The sequence below is a fragment of the Nelumbo nucifera genome, chromosome 1 (assembly GCF_055504915.1).
Source record: "Nelumbo nucifera cultivar China Antique chromosome 1, China Antique-T2T, whole genome shotgun sequence".
Taxonomy (NCBI): Eukaryota; Viridiplantae; Streptophyta; class Magnoliopsida; order Proteales; family Nelumbonaceae; genus Nelumbo; species Nelumbo nucifera.
Window position 1 is genome coordinate 156,913,367 of NC_142649.1, and position 21,604 is coordinate 156,934,970.

At 36.9% G+C, this 21,604-nt stretch overlaps 1 protein-coding gene across 2 annotated transcripts; it reads right to left on the minus strand.

Annotated features, from left to right (window-relative positions):
* Window positions 1-7,759: 7,759 nt before the first annotated feature.
* On the minus strand, window positions 7,760-12,320 carry LOC104602781 (Glutathione S-transferase family protein). 2 transcript variants are annotated; one of them, XM_010266595.3, is made up of 4 exons: window positions 11,400-12,320; window positions 11,045-11,294; window positions 9,935-10,155; window positions 7,760-8,071 (listed from the first exon to the last, which is right to left on the minus strand). In XM_010266595.3, exons 1-3 carry the CDS (start codon window positions 12,197-12,199, stop codon window positions 9,967-9,969), a joined length of 1,239 nt encoding a protein of 412 aa, XP_010264897.1. In that variant the 5' UTR covers window positions 12,200-12,320; the 3' UTR covers window positions 7,760-8,071; window positions 9,935-9,966. The 2 variants fall into 2 exon arrangements, with proteins under 2 accessions (XP_010264897.1, XP_010264895.1); XM_010266593.3 differs by lacking the exon at window positions 7,760-8,071 and having other exon boundaries at window positions 9,720-10,155; window positions 11,400-12,319.
* Between the last annotated feature and the right edge of the window lie 9,284 nt (window positions 12,321-21,604).

A 21,604-nucleotide genomic window follows, 5' to 3' on the forward strand; every position in this document is an offset into this window, starting at 1 on the left:
GGGGTGAAATTGCTAGTTGTACCTAGAATAAAGCAGTTATGAGTGTGTCTTGGACTCCCCCACCTGCGGGCTTCATAAAACTAAACTTTGATGGAAATAGCAAAGGGAACCCTAAACAATCAGGAATTGGGGGTGTCTTTAGGGATGAGAATGGGGTTGTTTCTGCCATGTTTTCAAGCCCCATTGGAGTGGGAGACTCTCTTAGAGGTGAGATCCATGCAGTCTTGGAAAGAGTCCAGAAAACTAGGGAGATGAATCTCAGAAAACTCATAATTGAAGGGGACTCAGAGGTGGTGGTAGGGTGGTTGAAGAAAGACGATAGTGGTTTATGGAGATATAGCAATATGAGAAGGAAATTCATATGGCTGGTTCAAGAAATGGAAGTTAAAACCAATTGGGTAAAAAGATCAACTAATTCTTTTGCTGATGGATTAGCAAAACAAGGGGTGGATAGGGAGTCAATGCTCTGGGCACAGTTGTAGTTTAATTTTGATTTCTCCTTTTTATTTTTTTTTCTTTTTTCCTTTCTCTCCTATTCAGTTCTTGGAACTTAAACTGAAGTTGAAAGATAATAAAGTTTACCTTCCTCTTTGTAATTCTAATTGTTGATAATTAATGAAATGTGTTATTGATCAAAAAAAATATTTCATAATGATATCAAACTCTATAGAAGTAATAATGGTAATTTCTTTCATTGGGCAAGTATCAGGGGACTCTTCCAAAGTTAGTTTTGCATCTCGTGGTGTTCTTGTTTAGGTTGATGAAACAACACGGGGAATGGAGGTGCAAGCCGAACTAGGTTATGTTAGCTTTTCTTTTTTTGGTATTGGTGATATGCCTGAATCCCCAATAGGGGTCATTGAGTAGCACAACATTACACTAATAAACCCCCAAAGTAAGTGGCAGCGGGAATCGAACCCCCCAACTAAACCACCCTTCAGTTGGCTGGTTAGGTCAGATTGAGGTCAATATTAGTCCAACCCTAATTCTAGGTTGTAAGATTCGGACTGGACCAATAGTTGGATTGTCAAATTCGGGAAGTAGAGGGCAATCGGATTTTTAATACTTTGGTTTCATTCTATACCAAAAACCATCTGACCTGCTATTAATATCTGAAAACTGTTGAAAGCCATCCGAGTTTTAGTAACCAAATCGTTTTCAAAAATTTGCTTAGGGCGATTACCTCATCATCTTATTCTATACTATATAAAGTAAATATTTGCCTTGGATTCTATATAATTGTAGATCATGAAAATTAAATTCAAATATGACATTCGATATATGATTAATAGTTTAACATTTATTGTCCACGTGTTTTGGTTCTTATTTACATTAGTATGGTGGAAAATGACGATGAGGGGAATCAAACTCAGTTTCTTATTTACAAAAAATTGTATGTCATCGTTAAGCTACAACACTATTTGTGTTTATTTTTTGTTTTTTTACTTTAATGCTTGTATTGATCATGTATGCATTTTTCGCAATGAATATGAGTTACCAGAGTTGTATCTAAATTAATTGAATGAATATCAGAAAAATAACCATTAAACCAGAGACAATATACATGTTAAGGGGTCAGACCACTTGATCAATGACCTTGGCCTTTTTCAGTTTTGGTAAACAGTTGAATCTTACAATACTGCCCTAACCCTAAATCATCCTGATGATATTGAGTTGGGTTGGCTCAATTTCTTCACTTCTTTTTTTCTTTATATAAGTTCTCAATTCTTAAACTTAGGTTGTGTTTGGTATCATGGAATGACCATGAAATATTATGTTTTGGAACACACAATGACAGCTAAGAACATTCGGTTGGCCTATGGTGTGAATCGATTCACACTATCTTATGGATCAGTCCACACCATGGGTCAATTTCTCGTCCATAGGTTTTTTTCGTGGATCAAAACACGTTACCCCATTGTATGTTATGAAAACTGATCCCATGCTTCGCATCAGATGCATACCTTAACGTAAATCCATTTTTTTACTGTTGCAACCTCTCTTACAGAGCACTACCGCTGCCCCTTGCTTCTCCACTCATCGTTGTAACTCCAACTACCGCTACTTGCTTCACCACTTTCCATTGCAACTCCAACCATTTCTCCACCGGCAATAAGTTCTCCTTCTCCGTCTACTCTTACTTACCTCTGTTTCATGTTTGTTTTACAGTTGATGAATAAGTACTTATTCTTTGATTCTTTTGCCATGTGACTAGTTACGTGTTTACATATCTACATGTGTATGTATTGTGAGAAATGAAATTTCTCTTCGCCTATAGAATTATAAAAGCAATTAACAGATATTCTCTACATCTGTAGAATAAAAAACGAAAGTCAGTAGCCCCCCTAGTGTTTTTGGTCCTTCTTGATCTGAGCTTAATGTTGGGCTTTTGCAATTTACTTCCTGCCCCAACATTCAAAACCTACAAAAGGCTGTCACACAGTGATTATGGAAAGAGGCAACCTTACTTTGTCAAGCATTTTACTAGAAATCAAAACCCATTTTCACGCTTACTTCGCAGGAGAAAGGGGCAACCTTCTATGACAAATGGGACCCATTTATTTATCTTTACATGATTTGTTTTAAAATTTTTTATGGGTAGTTGCAATGAATTAGATGTTTGAGTCTTAGAGAGTCTTGGCCACAACCATGGCTATGTATACAAACCATTTAACTAGGTTTAGATTTCCAGGTAAAATGCATATCATAGATATCTGACTTAGTATTCCTCATTTTAATTCCCTTTGATTATTGGTTCTCACATACTAATCTTGGTGAAAATTGAACCAATTCTATCTCTCCCTCTATTGGGACCCTGTCAATTCAACTGTAAAGATGCAACCAACACTCCCAAATTTCTCCAGCTTAGTCGAGCTCAGGAATGTAATTGGCATCTAATTGAAGTTTTCTTTGAGGATGAATAAACCATGAAGGTCCACAATATATAGATATTATAGTTAACAGTCTTGCATAATCTGAATTTTGGTCAAATTGACTATAATTTATAGTGTTTGATCTAGAGGTACAATTTGTTTAATGTAAGACTGTATACAATTTGATGTTTGCAACAAATTACATGAACACATGCTCCTTTGAGGAAAATTTCTTTGAGTCAACATTTTGTTTTGTTCAATTTTGAGGCAGAATTCCTATGGTTAAGAGTGGGCATTACTTGCATAATCTGAATTTTGGTCACTCTCTTCTAACTTGGAGCCTTATGCTAATTGGACTAGGTTGGATTTCTAAGTAGCAAGTTACTGATATGAATAGTTGGATTCTCATGAAGTCATTGTTTGAAACTCTTTACTCCCAAGCTCATGTTCTTCTTTTAGCTAGTTTTAAGAGGTCAAGTAGTGGCAGTGTCATACATTGGAATCTTGATAAGAAAATAAATTGTGGCTTCAGATTTAATATTTTGATTCAGTCCAATCAATTTTCAGGTTGAACAAACAGTCATAATACTTTGCATTAGCTTAAATTGCATGCCATTAGAGTCATCCTTTGATTTCTGATAGAACTTTACCAATTTCCAGGCTGGGTTCATGCCAAACTGTAATAGTAATTTGCATTTGCATATCTTGGTGGACCATTTAACTTGTCGCACTTTAGATTCAGCTTTATCCAAAAAGAATCATAATGGCTATCAGCTTACTTGGTAGGATTCAACATCACCTCAGGATGCTTCTTACGTCTAGGGTAATTGCAGCAGAGACAATACCCAATTGCCTCAAGGAGGAATTTTATCTATATCATCTTTGTGTTATATCAAGTGTTACTGTATTTCTTATGACCGGAGATCATATTCTTTTTATTTTTTTAAGTAGTTTCGAAATATTTACTTGTAGGAATTGCAAAATGTTTGATATCTTCCATATATGAATTGAAAATCTAGTTTATAGGAAGTGTTGATTCCTATATAACTCCCTTCATTCCCGACTACCCCTTCTCTTCTTTTTTGCTTTCTTTTTCGGTGCTTCTTTCTAGTTGGTGAGCTTAAAGTGGATGGGTAGTATGTGCTATTTGCACACTTGATGTCTTCTCTCTTGCAAGTTATATGTTTCTAGTTGCTTTAGAACATAGCCAGTGAGATCCTCCGTGGCATGTTCTGTGAATATTATCTAGGTTCTTTTTCTGCCTTCTATTTTCAACTTTTATTGGTATGATATGGAAGTTGGTACCTCTTGTCATTTTCTGGTCCCTGTGGAAAGAACACAATGAGAAATGTTCAATGCAAAAGTCTCTCCCTGGAAGCAGTAATAAGAAGAATGGAGAGATCCTACTTTCCTGTGGGTGAGCATTTACAAGGAGTTCACAAGATCCACATGCTTACATTTTTTCCTCTCTATAGGATCATTGGTATCAAATCTTATGGGATGATTCCTTCAATGTATTGTTGTGATGATGTATCTGTTATTTGTTCGTGTTACATATGTTTTCTATTTTTTTTTTTTTTGTTGGTGTGTTACGTGGCCTTTGTATGCTTCTTTAGGAATGCTTTACCTCCTTTTAATATAATTACCACCATTTCTCAAAAAAAAAAATCTCTACTTAGTGAACCCAGAGCTAATAGTTTAGGAAACAAAGAATAGAAATCTATTTGGATAACATCTACAATGAAGTTCATTATGTTTTTAAGTTAACTATGCATGAATAGCTAGTGGATTTGTTGGTAGGGATTGCATCTTTGTTCATGCTTTGGTGGTGCATGTATTTTGGGGTAAGGTGGGTTAATAAGCATCTTATTTTTGGTAAGAAAAAGCATCTGATTAAAATCGAATTTCTGTTTAAATAATGTTAATTTCTTAATAGTGAACTCTCCAATCTCCACTTCTTTAGCAAGAAGACTATAGAGGACTTTAAATTGGTGTAAAACTACTTAGATCCAAAGCCTAAAGCTCATGCACCATTGTTAATTATTATGGATATTATTTTATTAATTGTTAAGTTTTGAATAGTATTTTTATTAATATTAATTATTATTGATATTATTGTTAGACAGTGTATGCCCTCAGCTCCAATCAGATTGATGTACATATATATCTATTGTAAATGAATAAAAGTATATTATTATTTCATGTTGATATCAAGGTTCTAAATATCGATACGCTCGATACGTCGGTAGGGGCATATCAGGCAATATCGGTATTGTTTTTTTATTTTTTTTTCAAATCTGGTTCAAGAGGGTCGATTTAAGGTTCCTCCACCCCCTGAACTAGTCAAAATCCCAATACACCCTCTGTAGGGGTGTATCGGGGGCTCTCGATACGATACCAATATGGGCCGATACGTAACGATTTTTTGAACCTTGGTTGATGTTGGTATGTTTCTATAAAATTACCCCTTAAACTGGACACTTATGAGACTCGTGTTAGTTTAGAATGTTCTCAGCTATTGGATAGACTTGTGGAATTTATCCTACAAAGGCTAACACTAATGTGCTACCAAAGAAATTGGGGTAGCTTGTCTTAGCTGCCAGGGTTAGACCCAAAGTACATGTAGTGTATTTTTGGATGAAACACTGAACTCGGACCATTTTCTAGTTATGTCCTGGACCTTGGAGATTGATGGGCAAAACTAGAAAGTTACACATAACCCCTAGATTTGATTATGGTACTACACTAGGTGTTGGATTGGTTTGTCTTTAATATGCTAATCAGTGAGATCCAATAAGGGTCAAAACCTGGGTATGTTAGGCAATCTAAGAATTCACTTGAGTGGGTGATCATAGTGATAGGATCGGCCCCTTTGTCGGGCAAAGTGAATAATAAGGCTTACACTCTCCCTTATGGAAACCTAAACTGTCGGCAATGGATTTCAACTGTGTATGAGATTTGGTTTTGCAAAATATATTTATATGATATATAAATAAATAAATATATATATATATATTATGTTTTATGAAAAACGTTTACAAAAGGTTTTAATTCTCATAATCCATTTAAGTAGAGAGTGTGCCATTGTACCTTGCAGCCAAGGGAAAAGTCATTCCCTATCAACTAGTGTTGTGATCATTATGGGTCGAGAGAGTAAGTGTAAGAAACTATTGCAGAGTTGATTACCTGATAGGCTTTATATTACTTAAGTCCATTATCCTTGGATCTTCATTAGATGGCTGAATTCAAGAATCATTTAAGTGTAAATGTTGGGCCTATATTGAGCACATAGTGATGTACTCAGGGGTCCATTGCGTTTAATAGGGAATTTAGCCAAGCCTTTTCATAGAGGCTGGGCCTTGGCCAAACCCATGTGGACTTATGTAAGGTCATTGTGGGGTCCCACACCATGCAAATCAGGCCTAAGTTGGCCATGCAATATCTTGGGTCATGAGCCTTTGAAGGAAATGGGCCTAAGGCCCATAATTAATAAGATTAAATAAGTTGTCATGTGCTCAGGGTTAAATCTGGGTTTGGAAATGGGTATGGAGCACTCATCCTCTTAAGAGGATAAGGCTTATCTCTTAATAGAGTCCAGATCCAAATCAGACTTGGATAATCTCTTAATTTGATTAGGAGAAGTGCTCCATAAGGAAATAAAAGAAGAGGGTGAACCAAACTAAAACACCACTCTCGCTTGTTTTCTCTTCTTCTCTTTTGTCTTCCAAAAACCCTATCACGACCTAGGCTTTTAAGGACTGATAGAAATCAATTTTCTTCTGATTGTTGCAAAAAAATTCAAAGAAATCTCAGTCTCACCTTCCCCAGTTCGATCTAAGAAGTTGAGTTGCAGTTTTGTTGAAAACTATGTTGTTGAATCAGCTTCACCTATACACTGCACCATGTTCAGTGGAGGTTGGTTTTAGAATTGATTTGGGCATGAACTTCCACCTTGGGATCTGCATTTATGGTATCCATATCAGGTATAAATCTCCATATTTGTTTGATTTCAAATCTAATCTGGTTCAATGTAAGACTGATTCTAAAAAATGTAGTTTTTTAAAACATAGGGAATTCAATTCACAAAAATATTAGGAAATTTTTGAAATTTCACCCAGCCATCTAGCATGGTTCGGCCACCCATATAATGGATCGTAACCCTTCCAACAATTATTACTTATTATTAATATTATTTTTATTAATTGTTAATATTCTTAACAATTTACTAATATTTTTTTATTGTGTATATTACTAAAAAATAAAATAGTATTTTTTTAATGATTAATGGCATAGATCATCTCAAATTTTGTAATTGGGATGCATGGAATCAAACACAAGGTGTGGATTGAAATACGCCACACCTTACAAAACACCCATGGAGGTGTGGTGTGATTCGATCAACACATCTTTGTTCATGGTGCAGAACAACTATCCTATTGGAGTGTGGTGTGGATGAAAACAAACCACCCAAATTCTCATCTATGCTACATAACACCCCTAGATTAAGGTTATATAGCGACAAAGTTATAGTGATCAAGAGCCAATGCTCGAATATAGGAATCAATGAAAGAAATTAGAGTATGAGATATTTTGAATTTGAAAAGTTGCCTTAATTATATTAATTAATGACAAAGAGAGCAATCAATTATAGGAATTATGTATAGAAATTAATAAGAGAGAATGTATTTAAAAAATTAGAGCATATTGGCAATGGCAGATACAGTAATAGCAACAGTCTATGGATGTGGGTGGAAGAATTTTGGCCATTCCACCATGCCACACATGCACTTTTATCCTTTGTTCGGTTTTTGGACTGAATCGATAGTAGTTTTGGTGTGATAGCCGTTTGATAACAGCTGAAGTTGTTGAACTAAAAGACTTATTGCTTTTTCTTTTAGTTGTTAAAATAATTAAATAAGGATATAGTGGTCTACCCAACTTCAGTTTCAGCTATTAAAGAACCCCCAAACCCTTAAAAAATCTTATTCACTAAAAACAAAGTGATAAGCCTTTCAGTTTGAGTTCAGATCTTCTCTTCACAGAGCGCTCCTCACGCCAACCTTACATCATGTACCATCCGCACAATAAGAACATCTCCCGTTCTTGTATGTTATTATTATTCATGGGAGATGTTCCCAATACACAGTGGAATGTGGCTGTCAGGAACAGATCCCAATTCTTCAGTTCAGCATCTTCAGCTGTTATCAAACAGCAATATTATTTATCACTGGCGTGTTCTGTAATATACTAATATGTAGCTATTTATCAAAAAAATACTAATATGTAGGTGTCTAATGTAGACTTGGCACCAAGGAAATGAATCTTCAATGTGGCAAATTAGTAATATTGACAGAATAAACCCCCATATCTAGACAGTTAAACATAAGATTACATTTTCTTAGTAAAACAATTGATTTCATTAATTTAGATTTAAGCATATTACACAATAGTGCATATTACAAGTGAACCCAGCTCCCTTTACAATTTGATGAAAGTTTCAACTGTAAATATTACTTGTAGAAAACTAATGAATGGTGGAGCACAGGGCGGATATGGACAGGAGAATCGAAAACTCAGTATTTTAAAAAATCTTATTAATACTTAGAAATATAAATTATAAGGATCATTTTTTTCTTTATTTTGTTTTTCAATTTCCTGGTTAAACATTTGGATAGTAACATTTGTTTAAATTGAAAGTAGCTTAATAGTTAAACAAAACCCATGTTATCTCAATTCTTACGCATCATAGTAATATAGTATAGTGGTGAGTGTTCCTACATGTCACGTGGGTGACTCTGTTTTTATTCTTAAGGAAAAAAAGGAGAAGAAAGATACATCTTTTTATTTATTGAGTTAGAATTAGCTCGAAACAGTTCTCAGATGTTGCAGTCTAAATCCAAACTAGGATGGGATGGACCAACACAAATATGATGAAGTCTGTTCAACAATGTATAACAAAAATGTTGTGAACCCACAACTTTCTTTTCTTTTTGGGTTCCTTTGTGGTTGGAGGAGTCTACACCATTGTTAGCAATTTTCTGAACAATTTATTAATAACTTGGCTGGTAAAAATTTGGGGATACAAATACATAATTTTATGTTTTATGATATATGCATAAAACTAGTAAATTTATAACAAATTACCTATAAAAGATGCCAAATTTTTAAAGTTAAAACATATTATAGACAAATATATATTTTATTGTTTTTACCAAATTTTTATCTTTAAAAATGAACAAAACATGAACTTTTCCTGCACCAAATTTTTGTGATATGCCAAAAGCCAAATTGATAGCAATGGCCCACAATACCGATTATGATCACTTGATATATTGGTTTGGCATAGTTCTCTAACATAAAACATTATGATGTTTAATTCTAGGCAATTCTTAAGGAAAAGTACAGGCTAATGTATAACCCCCATAGGTTTCTTTAATAACCACAGTTTTCCTGATGTGAAACAGAGGAATGTGTGGACATCCAGTATTTAGGTTTATAATGCCATATCCCTGTGATATACTCCCAATGTCGTATCATACTGTATCCAGATCTTAACATGGTATGATTCATCCCAGCTGTTGCACTCGATAACTACATGCTTCTCTATTTTTCCCTTCTTCTCTTCGTAATTTTTTTTTCATTATGCATATACTTTTTTCATGGAAAAAATGGTCAGATTGTCCAATACATGCACCAAGTTTTTGCTCTATATTGCAGAAAAATGGTTTGAATATTTGTGTGTTTACAGTTTAGAAGTGCGGGATACTAAGATTACTTGGCCTCTTATTCTGTAAGGATAGATCATACCCCATAGAATCCTGCTATCACCATTTGCTGATTAGAATGTCACAGGAATGAGTATCTAATATGTCCATTCATGCAAGAGGAATACATAGTTCAACTGGGCACTATCTTGTAGTTTGACATTGCCACTAATATTCTAGACTACATAAGATTAAATGATATATATATATATAATATATATAATATATATAGATAAATGGGGTGAAGAGAAAATTAGAAAAAGAAGTATATACCAACATACAGGAATGTGAACTTACCCATCTGAACTGCACAAACAAGGTCACATTTATTAAACATGAACTTCAGCATGTTTATTAACCGGTGACAGTGACTCTCTATTGTGGGGTTTAGAGAGTACTTCATGTTCACAACCAGTAGGAATGATTGGTCGAATGCTGCCTGGATTCAGTGGGAAAAGAATCTTGTAATAACCATTCATAATTTCTTCAAGGTTGCAGGTTTCTGCGACCTTTGGAATCTGCAAAAGGGAGTTAGCAGATAGGACATGAATACACTACTCAAAATTAAAAAGAAACTTCAACTTTAAAATCATCGGACCTGTTAAGGATGTTAATGTGGTTATTAAAGACAGACATTATGCAATTATGCAAGCAAAGAACTATATTGGCTCACTGAAGGGTCTAATGGGAAAAAAAGGATATACTAGTGTAAAAAGTGAAGACATCGTGCAAAAATGACAAAAAAAGAGATAAAAGCAAAGAACCGGGGGGGTTAATTAATTTGTGAAGGTTCTAACAAAGCTTATGCTTCTGTGCATAACTGTATATCTAACCGTACAATTGCACTCAAGTCCCAGAAGCTTTGACAATGAATGATTAACATTGCCCTTTAAGGTTCAGTTCCACCTAAGTTCCCTTTAAATTATGATGTGAGCTTACATGCTTCAGTATGTAAACCTTCAAATAGTTTTGAGCTAAGTATTTTATACGTTTACTAATTTCTACTGAAGTGAAAAAGAAGTTATGCCATAACTATCATCAAAATCTTGAAAATGGTTCCATATTTGGGCATCCTTTTGTTTTATAGTTTTATATTTTCAAGAAGAAAATCATCTTACTATGTGGGCAGGACATGTCAATACACGATCTCTCCTATTGCACTAAAATGCCAAATCACAAAGTAGTTTGCCAAAAGTTATTATACATCTATATGTGCTTTTAACTTAAGTGAAGAAATTTCCAAGTCAAGACAGACAAAAAAGACCCAAGTCTATAGCTCCTATGATTGAGAAACCACAAGGCAACCCCAAGAGAACATCTGTTAGGATCCAGCTTATCCACCCCAAAAGAAAAATAGAAGATGGACAAACAAAAACAATTAATTGAAACTGGTCAGGGGGTGCATACTTGATATATGTCGCACATATATCCATGGAGATTGGGATACTCCAGCAACTTTTTCTTTGTGCATTTGAAGAGAACATTATAGGCAAGGTCAAACCGAATTAAAGTAGTGAACAGGCAAATATCAGCAAGTGTAAGCGCATCTCCACATAAGTACCGAGAACTGGCCAGATGATCATCCAGCATGTCCAGTGTACTAAATAACTGTTTCACTGCAGTGTCATACGCTTCTTGGCTCTGCGCAAATCCACATCTGTGTTTTGGGAATATCGTCAGATGGACTGTATACAATGACAATGACAATGACAATAACAATAACAATTTGGGCCGTTGCAAATACTGAAAAATCATACATTACCTGTAGACCCCATTATTCACATTGGGGTAAATTATACGATTCCATTCTTCAATCTGACCCTTCAACGATGGCGGCGAAAGATCCACACTTGAATTACCCACTGCTCCGTTAAAACCCGAATTGAACAATTCGATGATATCGTAGCTCTCATTACACAATACTTCTTTTCTTTCAACGTCCCAAAGCATTGGAACTGATGCTCGTCCATCGTAACCCTCTCGCTGCAGCCCATAAACCTCTTTCAGAGTCTTGCATCGATTGATGTTATTGACACTTGGCATAAGATCATTGGCGTTGCCAGTGCGGAATTCATGAAATTCCCAAGCGCCATCGATGCCAGGAGAAGCCACCGAAATGGGCACAGCTTCTTCGAGGCCTTTGAGAGCTCTAACAATTAAGGTCCGGTGAGCCCACGGGCAAGGCAATCCTACAAACAGGTGGAGGGTGCCTGGTTTCAGGCGGGAAAAAAGAGATGAATCGGAGTTGATGCGGAATTTGCTGGCAGGTCGAGTGTAGGAGCCAGAGGGATCAGAAGGAGCGAGCTGTTTCATCATTAGATGCCAAGTGGCGTTCCAAGTCGTGCGGACGGTGGAGATGAGGAGTTGAGGCGGAAGGGATTTGCCCCATAGCAGCCTGGAGATGGTTGTGAGGACGTTCAAGTTTGGAGACCGTTGCTGCTGCAGGGATATCCGAGGGCTGACGTGGCAAGTTCTGCTTTTGGTTTTGGTTGTTCTAATGTTCTTCTTAGTTGTCAAAGGAATTGCAGGACTGAGAAACGATGTAGCGCAGGCAGTGGCCATTAACAGGGCGCGTTTGGCTTTAGGTATTGAAATGAAAAGCCCCCCTAAAGCCAAATATCAAGGACTTGAGGGAACTCGGGGAAATTTTTGAAACTGGATTTTTTATCTACTATCAACTGTGAAGTAGGGAGTGGGGCCAACTATGCATTTATGGGTCAAATCTCTCTCTCTCTCTCATAAGAGAGGAAGCACGTGAACATGTTTTATAATTATGAATATCATACATACAAATACAAAAGATATTGCAATATTCATGATTTGAGGTGTTGATAAATGATTTGAGGGCTCATTGTGTGCGTCCGGAAACAGTTTAATTGGATGAATTGAAGTCGCTGCCACCCATCAGTTTATTTATGGAAATAGGATTTTTAAGAATGATGTTAAAATCATTTAACGTTTTACAATATTTTAAAGCGCAGGCATTGACTATATTAGTCCGAATAAGATTCAAATGGGGGAGGGAAGGGTTAAGCAACCCTCTCCTGCATCTAATAAGTGGGGCCCACATAGAAAATTCATAACAAACTTAAGCAATCTCATGATAATCATCAATCAGCATGATAGCATTAAAAACCCACAATATAATTAAAATATACATATACACACACATAATATATATATATATAAGTGTAGATGCAATGTGAAATTTTTTTGGACTAAAATTGCCATTTATTTTTTTGTTTGAGAAAGGGTATAAAAGTCATTTTATTATAGCTTTAATAACAGCTTTAATGGCTACATAATGGTTATATTTGTGTATTTAATCCATCTCTAATTGTAATGTTTGAAAATGTAACTTCAATTATTATTTTCTAGCTCATTTAATCCCCTCTCATTAACTCTTATATTTAAGGTATTAAATTCCATTTTTTCTTATTAAATCCTATATTTCTAAGTTACTTTCACTTATAAATGTTACTAATTAGATCTATGACAATATTTTAACAATATAAACCGATAATTTTAAAACCGACTAAAAAATAAAATCATTCTTTATCCAAGTGGTGGCTAAGCAATTCAACAATCTTAATCAAATTGGTCAACTTATAAATTCATAGTTAGGTAATAAAATTTTAAAATAGAAATAAATATAGAAAATTACACAAAATTAGACACATTTATGATATTTTTTATTAATCAAAATAAAAAATAAGTGTAATAAATAAGAATTATTTTTAATCATAATAGAAATGAAATACATAATTTAGAATTGCCCAAAAATGAAATATAAAAACTAATAGTAAACAGTTCAACTTTTGGGTTAAATGCGTTAACCTTTATTGTCATAAATAAATAATAAAATTTTAAAAATACATAAATTTTGCAAATAAAAAGCAATCGACACATGTATAATATCATGTATTTGTCATATTAAACAAAAAATAAGTGTGACATATCAAAATTATTTTTACACACAAAAAATACAAAAAAAATACAGAAAAAAATTGAACACATCTATAATTATATGTTTACACTACTATTAAAAATATGAATAAGATTGTGAAACTTTCTTTTGATAAAATCAAGGTTTTAAAAACCAACCCAAAAACGGAATCATTTTGGCTTTTAATTTCTTGGCTAGCGAGTCAAAGTCCACTGTATATATACATTATTATGAGAGGAGAGTTGAAAGTTTGAGAAGGAGGTAGGGGTGGCCATGAGTCGAGCTCTTCACAAGCTATTCGAGCTCGGCTCAACTCAGTTTCAATTGGAGCTTCAAGCCGAGCTCGAGCCTAATAAAGCTCGATTCGTGAGGCTCATGAGCTGAGCTAGAATAGCTACATACATACAATAATAGTAATGGTAGTAGTAGTAGTAGTAGTAGTAGTAGTAGTAGTAGTAGTAATAATAATAATAATAATAATAATAATAATAATAATAATAATAATAATAATAATAATAATAATAATAATAATAATAATAATAATAATAATAATAATAATAATATATAATAAAAATATTTTATTTTATTTATATATATAATAATAATTAATTAATAGAATTCTTAATTTTTTAAATACCGAATAAAAATATTTTATATATATAATTTTTTTATTTTTATAAAATATTTTTCTCAAGTTAAGCTTAAGTCGAGCCGAGCTTGAACTTACGAGCTTTTGACTCGAGTCTTGTACTGCCTTGGTGAGCTAAGCTCAAATAGCTAGCTATTCGGCTGGAGGCGAAGAAGAAACCACCACCGGCGGCTATCTCCATGTATGAACCCAAACTGCATCTTCCTCTCCAGGACTCCGAAAAGGTACTTTTGGAACACCAATAGGCATTAAATAAAATAAAAAGGAGTTAAGTGCTATACTTCACTTTGATGTGGAAACGTAACAATGGGTTTATTGTCTTCATAATATTGCTATTTATCATATTTTATCCATAGATTGGAAAGTTCATAGAGGGAGATAGAATGAATAAAGGAGATAGCCGCTACAATAGTGTTTCCCTCTTCTTACATCTCTCTCATCTCTCTTAAGTCCCAGATCATTTACTTCATTGGTGTATATTAGATTTTAATAGAAGATTGGTGTTTAATCTCTCATCTCTTGCCTTCAACTTTTTGATTTTTTTCATTAGAATTGCAATTCTTTTGTTGTTACAACTTAAAAAGAATCAAAGAAATGAAAAAAAAAACTCAAAATCAAAATGGAAAAACTAAAAACCCTAACTAATTTTGGACATTGTGAATAATCGAACAAGACTATGAGATATGAAAGCTTATTTTTTCAAATTTTTTCTAATTTCTATTTTAAAACAGATAACAAATTTGGAATTAGTTTGAAAGCAGCTTGAGAACCATTAACTAGGTCGAACATTTTAATGGTTAAATTGGTTGGGTCAGTGGTTCTCTAACAATTTTAACGGTTCTTTGTAAAATAACAGCCAGGGCCAAAATGGAACCTATGACTTGACCGGTTCTTGGGCCAAACGGTTCAACCATCCATTCTAGTCCGGTTTATATAGTAACTAAAATACTCATTTTTGAATTTAGTCCTTATTTAATTGTAAGGTTTAAATTATAAATTGAACTACTACTTTCCACCTCATTCAATTCCTTCTATTTAAATCTTACATTTTTTAATAAATGAACAAAAAAGATACACCAAAAAGATAAAACACTACAAAAAAAAGAGTCTAGCCAAGCAAGTAGGACTGTCAAAGAGACTTGAAAAAAAATAAAAAATACATAAAATTTATAAAAGATTATGGATATATTATTATTATAATTATCATCATCTAGCTAGAATTGCCACATACAAAACACATGCATACTTACTATATATATATATATATATTATTCATAATAGAGATGTGTGGCTCCAATTCACAGCGGGTAGAGAATAGGTAGGAAAAGTGAGTAGGAAATCCCGAGTGGTGAGATCTCTATCAAGAATTCACATCCTCTACCTTATCTGACAGAAAAATTTATGTCCCTATCAATAGAAAGAAGCCATGCCATTTACTGTAGTTTCATGTACAATTCTTCATTGCATGGCAGGACACATATTCATATTTTTGTCTATTTTTCTTACATATTCGACACTTGTCCATACATATCTTTCTCCCTCCCCTATAATCACTTCCCTCTCTTCCTTCTTCCTAGGGGTGAGCATTCGGTTTATTCGATTAAAAACCAAACCGAATAAATCGAAATTTTAAAAACCGAACTAAAAAAATAAAAACTGAAACCGAAATTTAGAAAAACCAAAATAACCAAAACCGAGATTTTCAGTTCGGTTTTCGGTTATTTCGATTAAAACCGAATTTTAATAATATATACTTTATTATATATATTATAATGTGTATTATATATTATATATTATAAAATATATATTATGAAATCGAATTTCAGTATATTATATATTAATATATAAATATATTATATATTACATATTACATATTTTTTTTATCAGAAACGATTTCATTAGAGATAAATTAACCTGAAATACAGAATTCAACCCTTATTAGAAAAGGTTGATCCAATAAACATCAAACATTACAGCACTACCAAAAAAAGACTCTCCCTTGCAGTCCCTTGTTATGCTAAGAATTTCCCTTATTAGCTGTCTATATTGCCAAATTCCTAGCTGCCCTGATTGCATCCACCCAATTACCAACTTGGAGTCTCCCTCTATCTCAATCTGTTGTAGCCCCAACTATTTGGCCAGTTTTACACCTTGATGTAGTGCCAAGATTTCCGCTCTTAAGGAATCTCCAATTCTTATTGGACCTGAAAACAAAGCCATTATCTTGCCTTCATTATCTCTGAAAACACCTCCTATACCAGATGGGCCCGGATTACCTATAGAGCTTCCATCAAAGTTCAGTTTCACCCTTTGTTGTGTCGGTGGGGGCCAAACTTCCTGTATCATAGCTTTGGAAGTAGTAGTAGATGTCACAATACCCCAACTTCTATAAATGTCTTCAACTGAGAAATCCTTAAAATGATCACAGGATTTCAACCAATTGATAACCTTAGTAGTTATTCCTTCTACAACCTCTTCCTTGGATCTACATCTGCCTTTAAAGATCCTATTATTTCTTTCCTCCCACATTGACCACAATACAGCAGCTCTAGAGGCTCTCCACATAATCCTTCCATGAACCGTTGGTTGCATGTAAAAAGTTGGATCAAAGAGGTTCACCACGCTTGAGGAGGGAGTCCACCTGTAGCCAAAGAGAGAAGAGAACCAAGACCAAATAAAGAACACAAAGGGACGTGAGATTAATAAATGTGAAATTGTCTCACTAGAACCCAAACAGAGGCAACAAACATGGGGGGAAAGGCACATATTTAACCTCTTTTTCTGCAATAAATCCAAGGTGTTGATTTTTGGGAGTACCACTTCCCAACAAAAGGCCTGAATTTTAGGGGGTACAAGGCTACCCCACACCTCCTTTGAAGGAAAGTTCCCTACAAGGTTAGAGGTCTGAAGCAAAATGTTATATTACATATTACATATTATATATTATATATTATATATTATATATAATAATAAAAAGTTTGGTTAATTCGGTTAGTGAAAATTCTAATTCCAAAAACCAAAATAACCGAACCGATTTAACCAAAAACCAAAAAAACCGAAATCAAAATTTTCGGTTCGATTATTCGGTTTTAACCGAATTATGCTCACCCCTACTTCTTCCCACTTTTCGTCTATCATCTGCCTCTCTCCATCTCTTCCTCCCTTTCTTTCCCCCTCCACCTCTCTCTGTCTTTTTTTTTATGGTTTTTCCTCTTTTTTGTTATGGTTTTGTCCGTCTTGGTCTCCATGGTGGTGGCAGTGGAGGCGGTGGCAGCATGTAACGACGACAATGTCAATGGATTTTCAAGTTTGGCCTCTTTACATAGTTTCTTGGTGATTGCTGGGTGGTGGCGGCTAAAGGCGGTGGTTGTTTCCAACTTTTTTTTTATTTAAATTTGATTTGTTTGTTTTTCTTTTCCTTTTATTTCATTTTTTTCTTTGTCATGTATTCACGTTCTTTTCTATTTTCGATCTAATTTGTGCATTGCTTGGAGGGGTGTTGTTGTGTGCCTCTTCCTGTCTCTTAGTAGCGGTTTTGAAACCATACCACCACCAATCTTTATTGGGACAATGGGAATTCTAGAGACTGTGGTCTTGGGTAGGAGGAATGGCTTCATGCCTTGCCTCAGGCATTAGTTGTTGGGTTTGTGAAGTCTAACAAGGAATTCTAAAGCAAAGGTATGGGATTATTCATTTTTGTCAGCTTGAACTTATCTTCCCCGCCTTGTCTTATTGTTCGATTGATGGTTGAGCCGACCAAGGAAGCCATGTGGCTATCTCCGTTGTCGGCCCCTCTTTCAAACAACATTGACACCACACGTAATGGATGAGCACAACTAAGGAGTGTCCAGCACGGACAAGGAAGTAGACTCCGTTGAGGAAGAGGACACTTCCCGAAGACCTTGGCAGACGCCCTCATCTCGATAACCTCGGAAACCCTATCCATTTGGGACACGGACACCCAACTATAAATAGGTATTCCCCGCTCGAGGTAAGGGACTTTTTTAAAGAGCACCCTTTGAAACACCTCTTTATACTATCTCCTCGGCCTGGACTAGTGATTATCTTACCCTACTCAGCCCGACCACATCTTTCTCTGTTCAACTAACTTGAACATCAAAGTACCTCTTGAGTAACGACACTCGGGCCTCTGACCTTTTTCTTGGTTACAGATCTCAGTGCACGGCTTTATCCTTCCACCTTGGTTTCGTCCAGTTGGCAAGACTATCTGATTGTGTCCTCAGGTCGGAACACCCCAGATCGGACAACATTAGATTGGCGCCATTTGTGGGAAACATACACAAAGTCATTTTCCAAACCCCTTTTCGTGCACTTAAAGCAACCATGCCTAAAAACACACCCAACTACTCTGGAGCTCGTTTCCCATCTCGGGGATCCCACTCACTTCACAACTCTTTGCCTTGGGAGCCCCAACATCAGATTATAGTCGACCCCACACAGTTCCTCACCATGAAGCAAAAGGTCAACCATATCTTGGGCATGATGGAAATGTTGGGAAACCAGCTCACGCCCCCAAGCCACTCGCCTTGCCGCACTGGTGCCTACCACGGCCTACCTTTGCACCAAGGACCCCAAAAGGTGCCATACAAGTCAACACAGGGCCCAGCTCGACTACGAGTGTGCACGCAATGCCTACATTAAATCACATCACTCTAGCTCAAGGGTTCTAGTGCGAGAATGACTCAACTAGCACGTGCAGTAGCCCCCATCCTCGATAGCCGAATCTAGTTCAGTCCAAGATCAGCAAACGGCTCCAAAAGAAGAGAAGTTTATCAATGCAGCACTGACAGGAAGGGACGTTGAAATCAGGGACCTGCAACAATGATTGGCCGAGATGGAACGCAGCTAAGCAAACTGCAGTGCGACCCCTCCGGCACCCCAACAGACAAAGCAAAGTCACAGTCAACAGCCCACAAAAGAGCCTGTCTTCGTCCAACAAATCGTCAGCGAGCTTCCCCCAGCCAGATAGCAACCTCCTCAGTTCGAGAAGTATGATGGGGCCTTAGACCCAAACGACTGTATTGAAGGGTTCAAGGTGATAATGATTCTATGCGGTTCCTCCGAGGGCCTCATGTGCAAGGCCTTCATCACCACCCTTGGTAGAGTCGCCAAAACCTAATACGCCTCCCTTCCTTCGCGATCCATATCTTCCTGGGAACAGCTGGAGACGTGGTTCCTAGTGCAGTTCATCGCCAACTAAAGCCATTGGAAGATGTCGGCCAGTCCCATGCAAGTGTGACAAAGGAAAGGAGAGACCTTGAGGGAATACTTGGCGAGGTTCAACGCTGAAGTCCTCCAGGTCCAAGCTCTAGACCAGTCAGTAGCAATGATGTTCATCATGAGTAGACTGTGCTTCTTGATGTTCAGCTTCTCTTTGCAAAAGAACCCTCCACCCAACCTAATCGCGTTCATGAAGCACACACAAAAATATATGAATGCTGAAGAAGCCCAAGCATTGCGCAAGGAGGATGAAGACCAGCACGACCGAAAGCACAGAGACCATGGCGATTGAAGACCAGACCGAGACACCAAGAGACTAGATTGCCAACCTAACCATAGACCAAGGACCCCTTCGCCGATGTATCACCACTTCACTCCACTCAATGCTCCGTGGGCTCACATACTAATGCAAATCCGCGACCGTAGCTTTGTCAAGTGGCCCGAGAAGATGAAAACCTAGGGCAACAAGAGAAATCAAGACAAGTTTTGCGACTTCCACCGAGACCATGGCCACGACACTGAGAGCTGCCACGATCTTCGTCACCACCTAGAAGACTTCGTTCGATGCAGATATCTTCGTGGATTCATCGACGTCAAAGATTATAAACCTAAAGAAGAGTTGCACCATGCCGACGAGCCCCCAGCCCGAGCTCCCCTAATCGGGGTTATCACCGTCATCTCGGGCGGAACAACCCTTATAAGGGGAAACAAAGACGCAAAAGATCTACCCTGAAGAGCTGGAATTCTAGGACTAAAATGTACCAATGACAATCTATGCCGACCACTAACGACGACCGGACTCTACAAATTCAATAAATAAAGAATCCTCTTCAAGCACAAACGACCAAACACCCATGCATGGCCCCGCCGAACTCCAACAGTGGAACTCCGGGTTGACCAATGATCGTAGTGTGACAGCAAACTCACAAAAGACCTGACCAACCACAAATGGTCGAGGCAAGAATAAATCCCCGACGGGCACCGCGTGAACGACATCCCCTCTACATAATGGCAAGAGGATGGCCATCGAACTTTGCACACCCACCTAACTTGCAATCAAAGTAGAGCTAACAGATGACACCGCTAGCCCAACCAAAGAGTGTGAAGCCCTCCAAGACCAGGTGCCACCGAGCTCCCCTACAACATTGAGAACTTGGAAGCACCTTGATCAGCATAAGACTGAGGCCACTAATCCAAAGACCTCGGTTGGCAAGAATTAAAGCCAAAGACCTCAGCCAGCATAAGACCAACACAACAAGGCCAAAGACTTCGAATAGTGAAGGCCGAAGATCTTGGCTAGCATAAGACCAAAGCCACTAAGCCAGAGACCTCAGCAATGAAGACTAAAGACCGAGGCCAGCATGAGATTGATACCATGAAGTCGAAAATCCCGACCATCTAGCATCAAAACCAAGACCTCGGCCATCGAAGACTAAGACCCCGACCAGCATAAGACCGAGGCCACTAAGACAAAGATCTCAACCAACAAAGATCGAAGACTTCGACCAGTACAAGATTGAGGTCATTGGGCCAAAGATCCCAACCACAGCGTCAAATCCAAAACTCCTACTAACCTAAGAGCCTAGCACAAAAGCATGACCTACACTCCCTACCGACCAACCTAACTCCAAAGCCCAACAACTTAGGAAGAAAACACAAGAAGTGCTCAGTAGAAAGGCCAAACTTCCATTAATGAAAAGAGTTGATGCAATGATTGCAAGCTCAACATACCGAGCTGTATACAAAAAAAAAAAAAGAGGGAGACAGTGCATCAACTATCCATTGGGGAATCCTTGGCTCACTCCTAGGAATTGGCAACAACATATCCACCATTAGGCTCTTCGACATCAAATGGGTTGAATCCCTAAACAATTTCGGCCACCTTCGAGAACTGACGCATCACTCTCCGCTGATAAAGAGTGAATTCCTCCTGTCAGGAGTCAGTAGCATAGTCATCCAGTTCGTTCTGATGAGCCTCTCAAGCCCTATACTTAGAAACACCCTCCTCCTTTGCCCGAGCAATCTTCGCCTCGACCTCCTCGAACCCCCTCCTCAGCACATATCGCACCTCCTTGAGATCGTGGGCGCAACCCTTCATCTTACGGACAATTTCGTCCCTCTCCTCAATGCC

Bases quoted from the DNA above. Each gene is read 5' to 3' on its own strand.
- LOC104602781 (XM_010266595.3), bottom strand. From the start codon at position 12,199: ATGGCCACTGCCTGCGCTACATCGTTTCTCAGTCCTGCAATTCCTTTG. The intron at 11,295-11,399 runs GTAATGTATGAT...CCCAAAACACAG, and splicing joins GTGAATAATGGGGTCTACAG to ATGTGGATTTGCGCAGAGCC. The intron at 10,156-11,044 runs GTATGCACCCCC...TCCCTTTTGCAG, and splicing joins ATATGTGCGACATATATCAA to ATTCCAAAGGTCGCAGAAAC.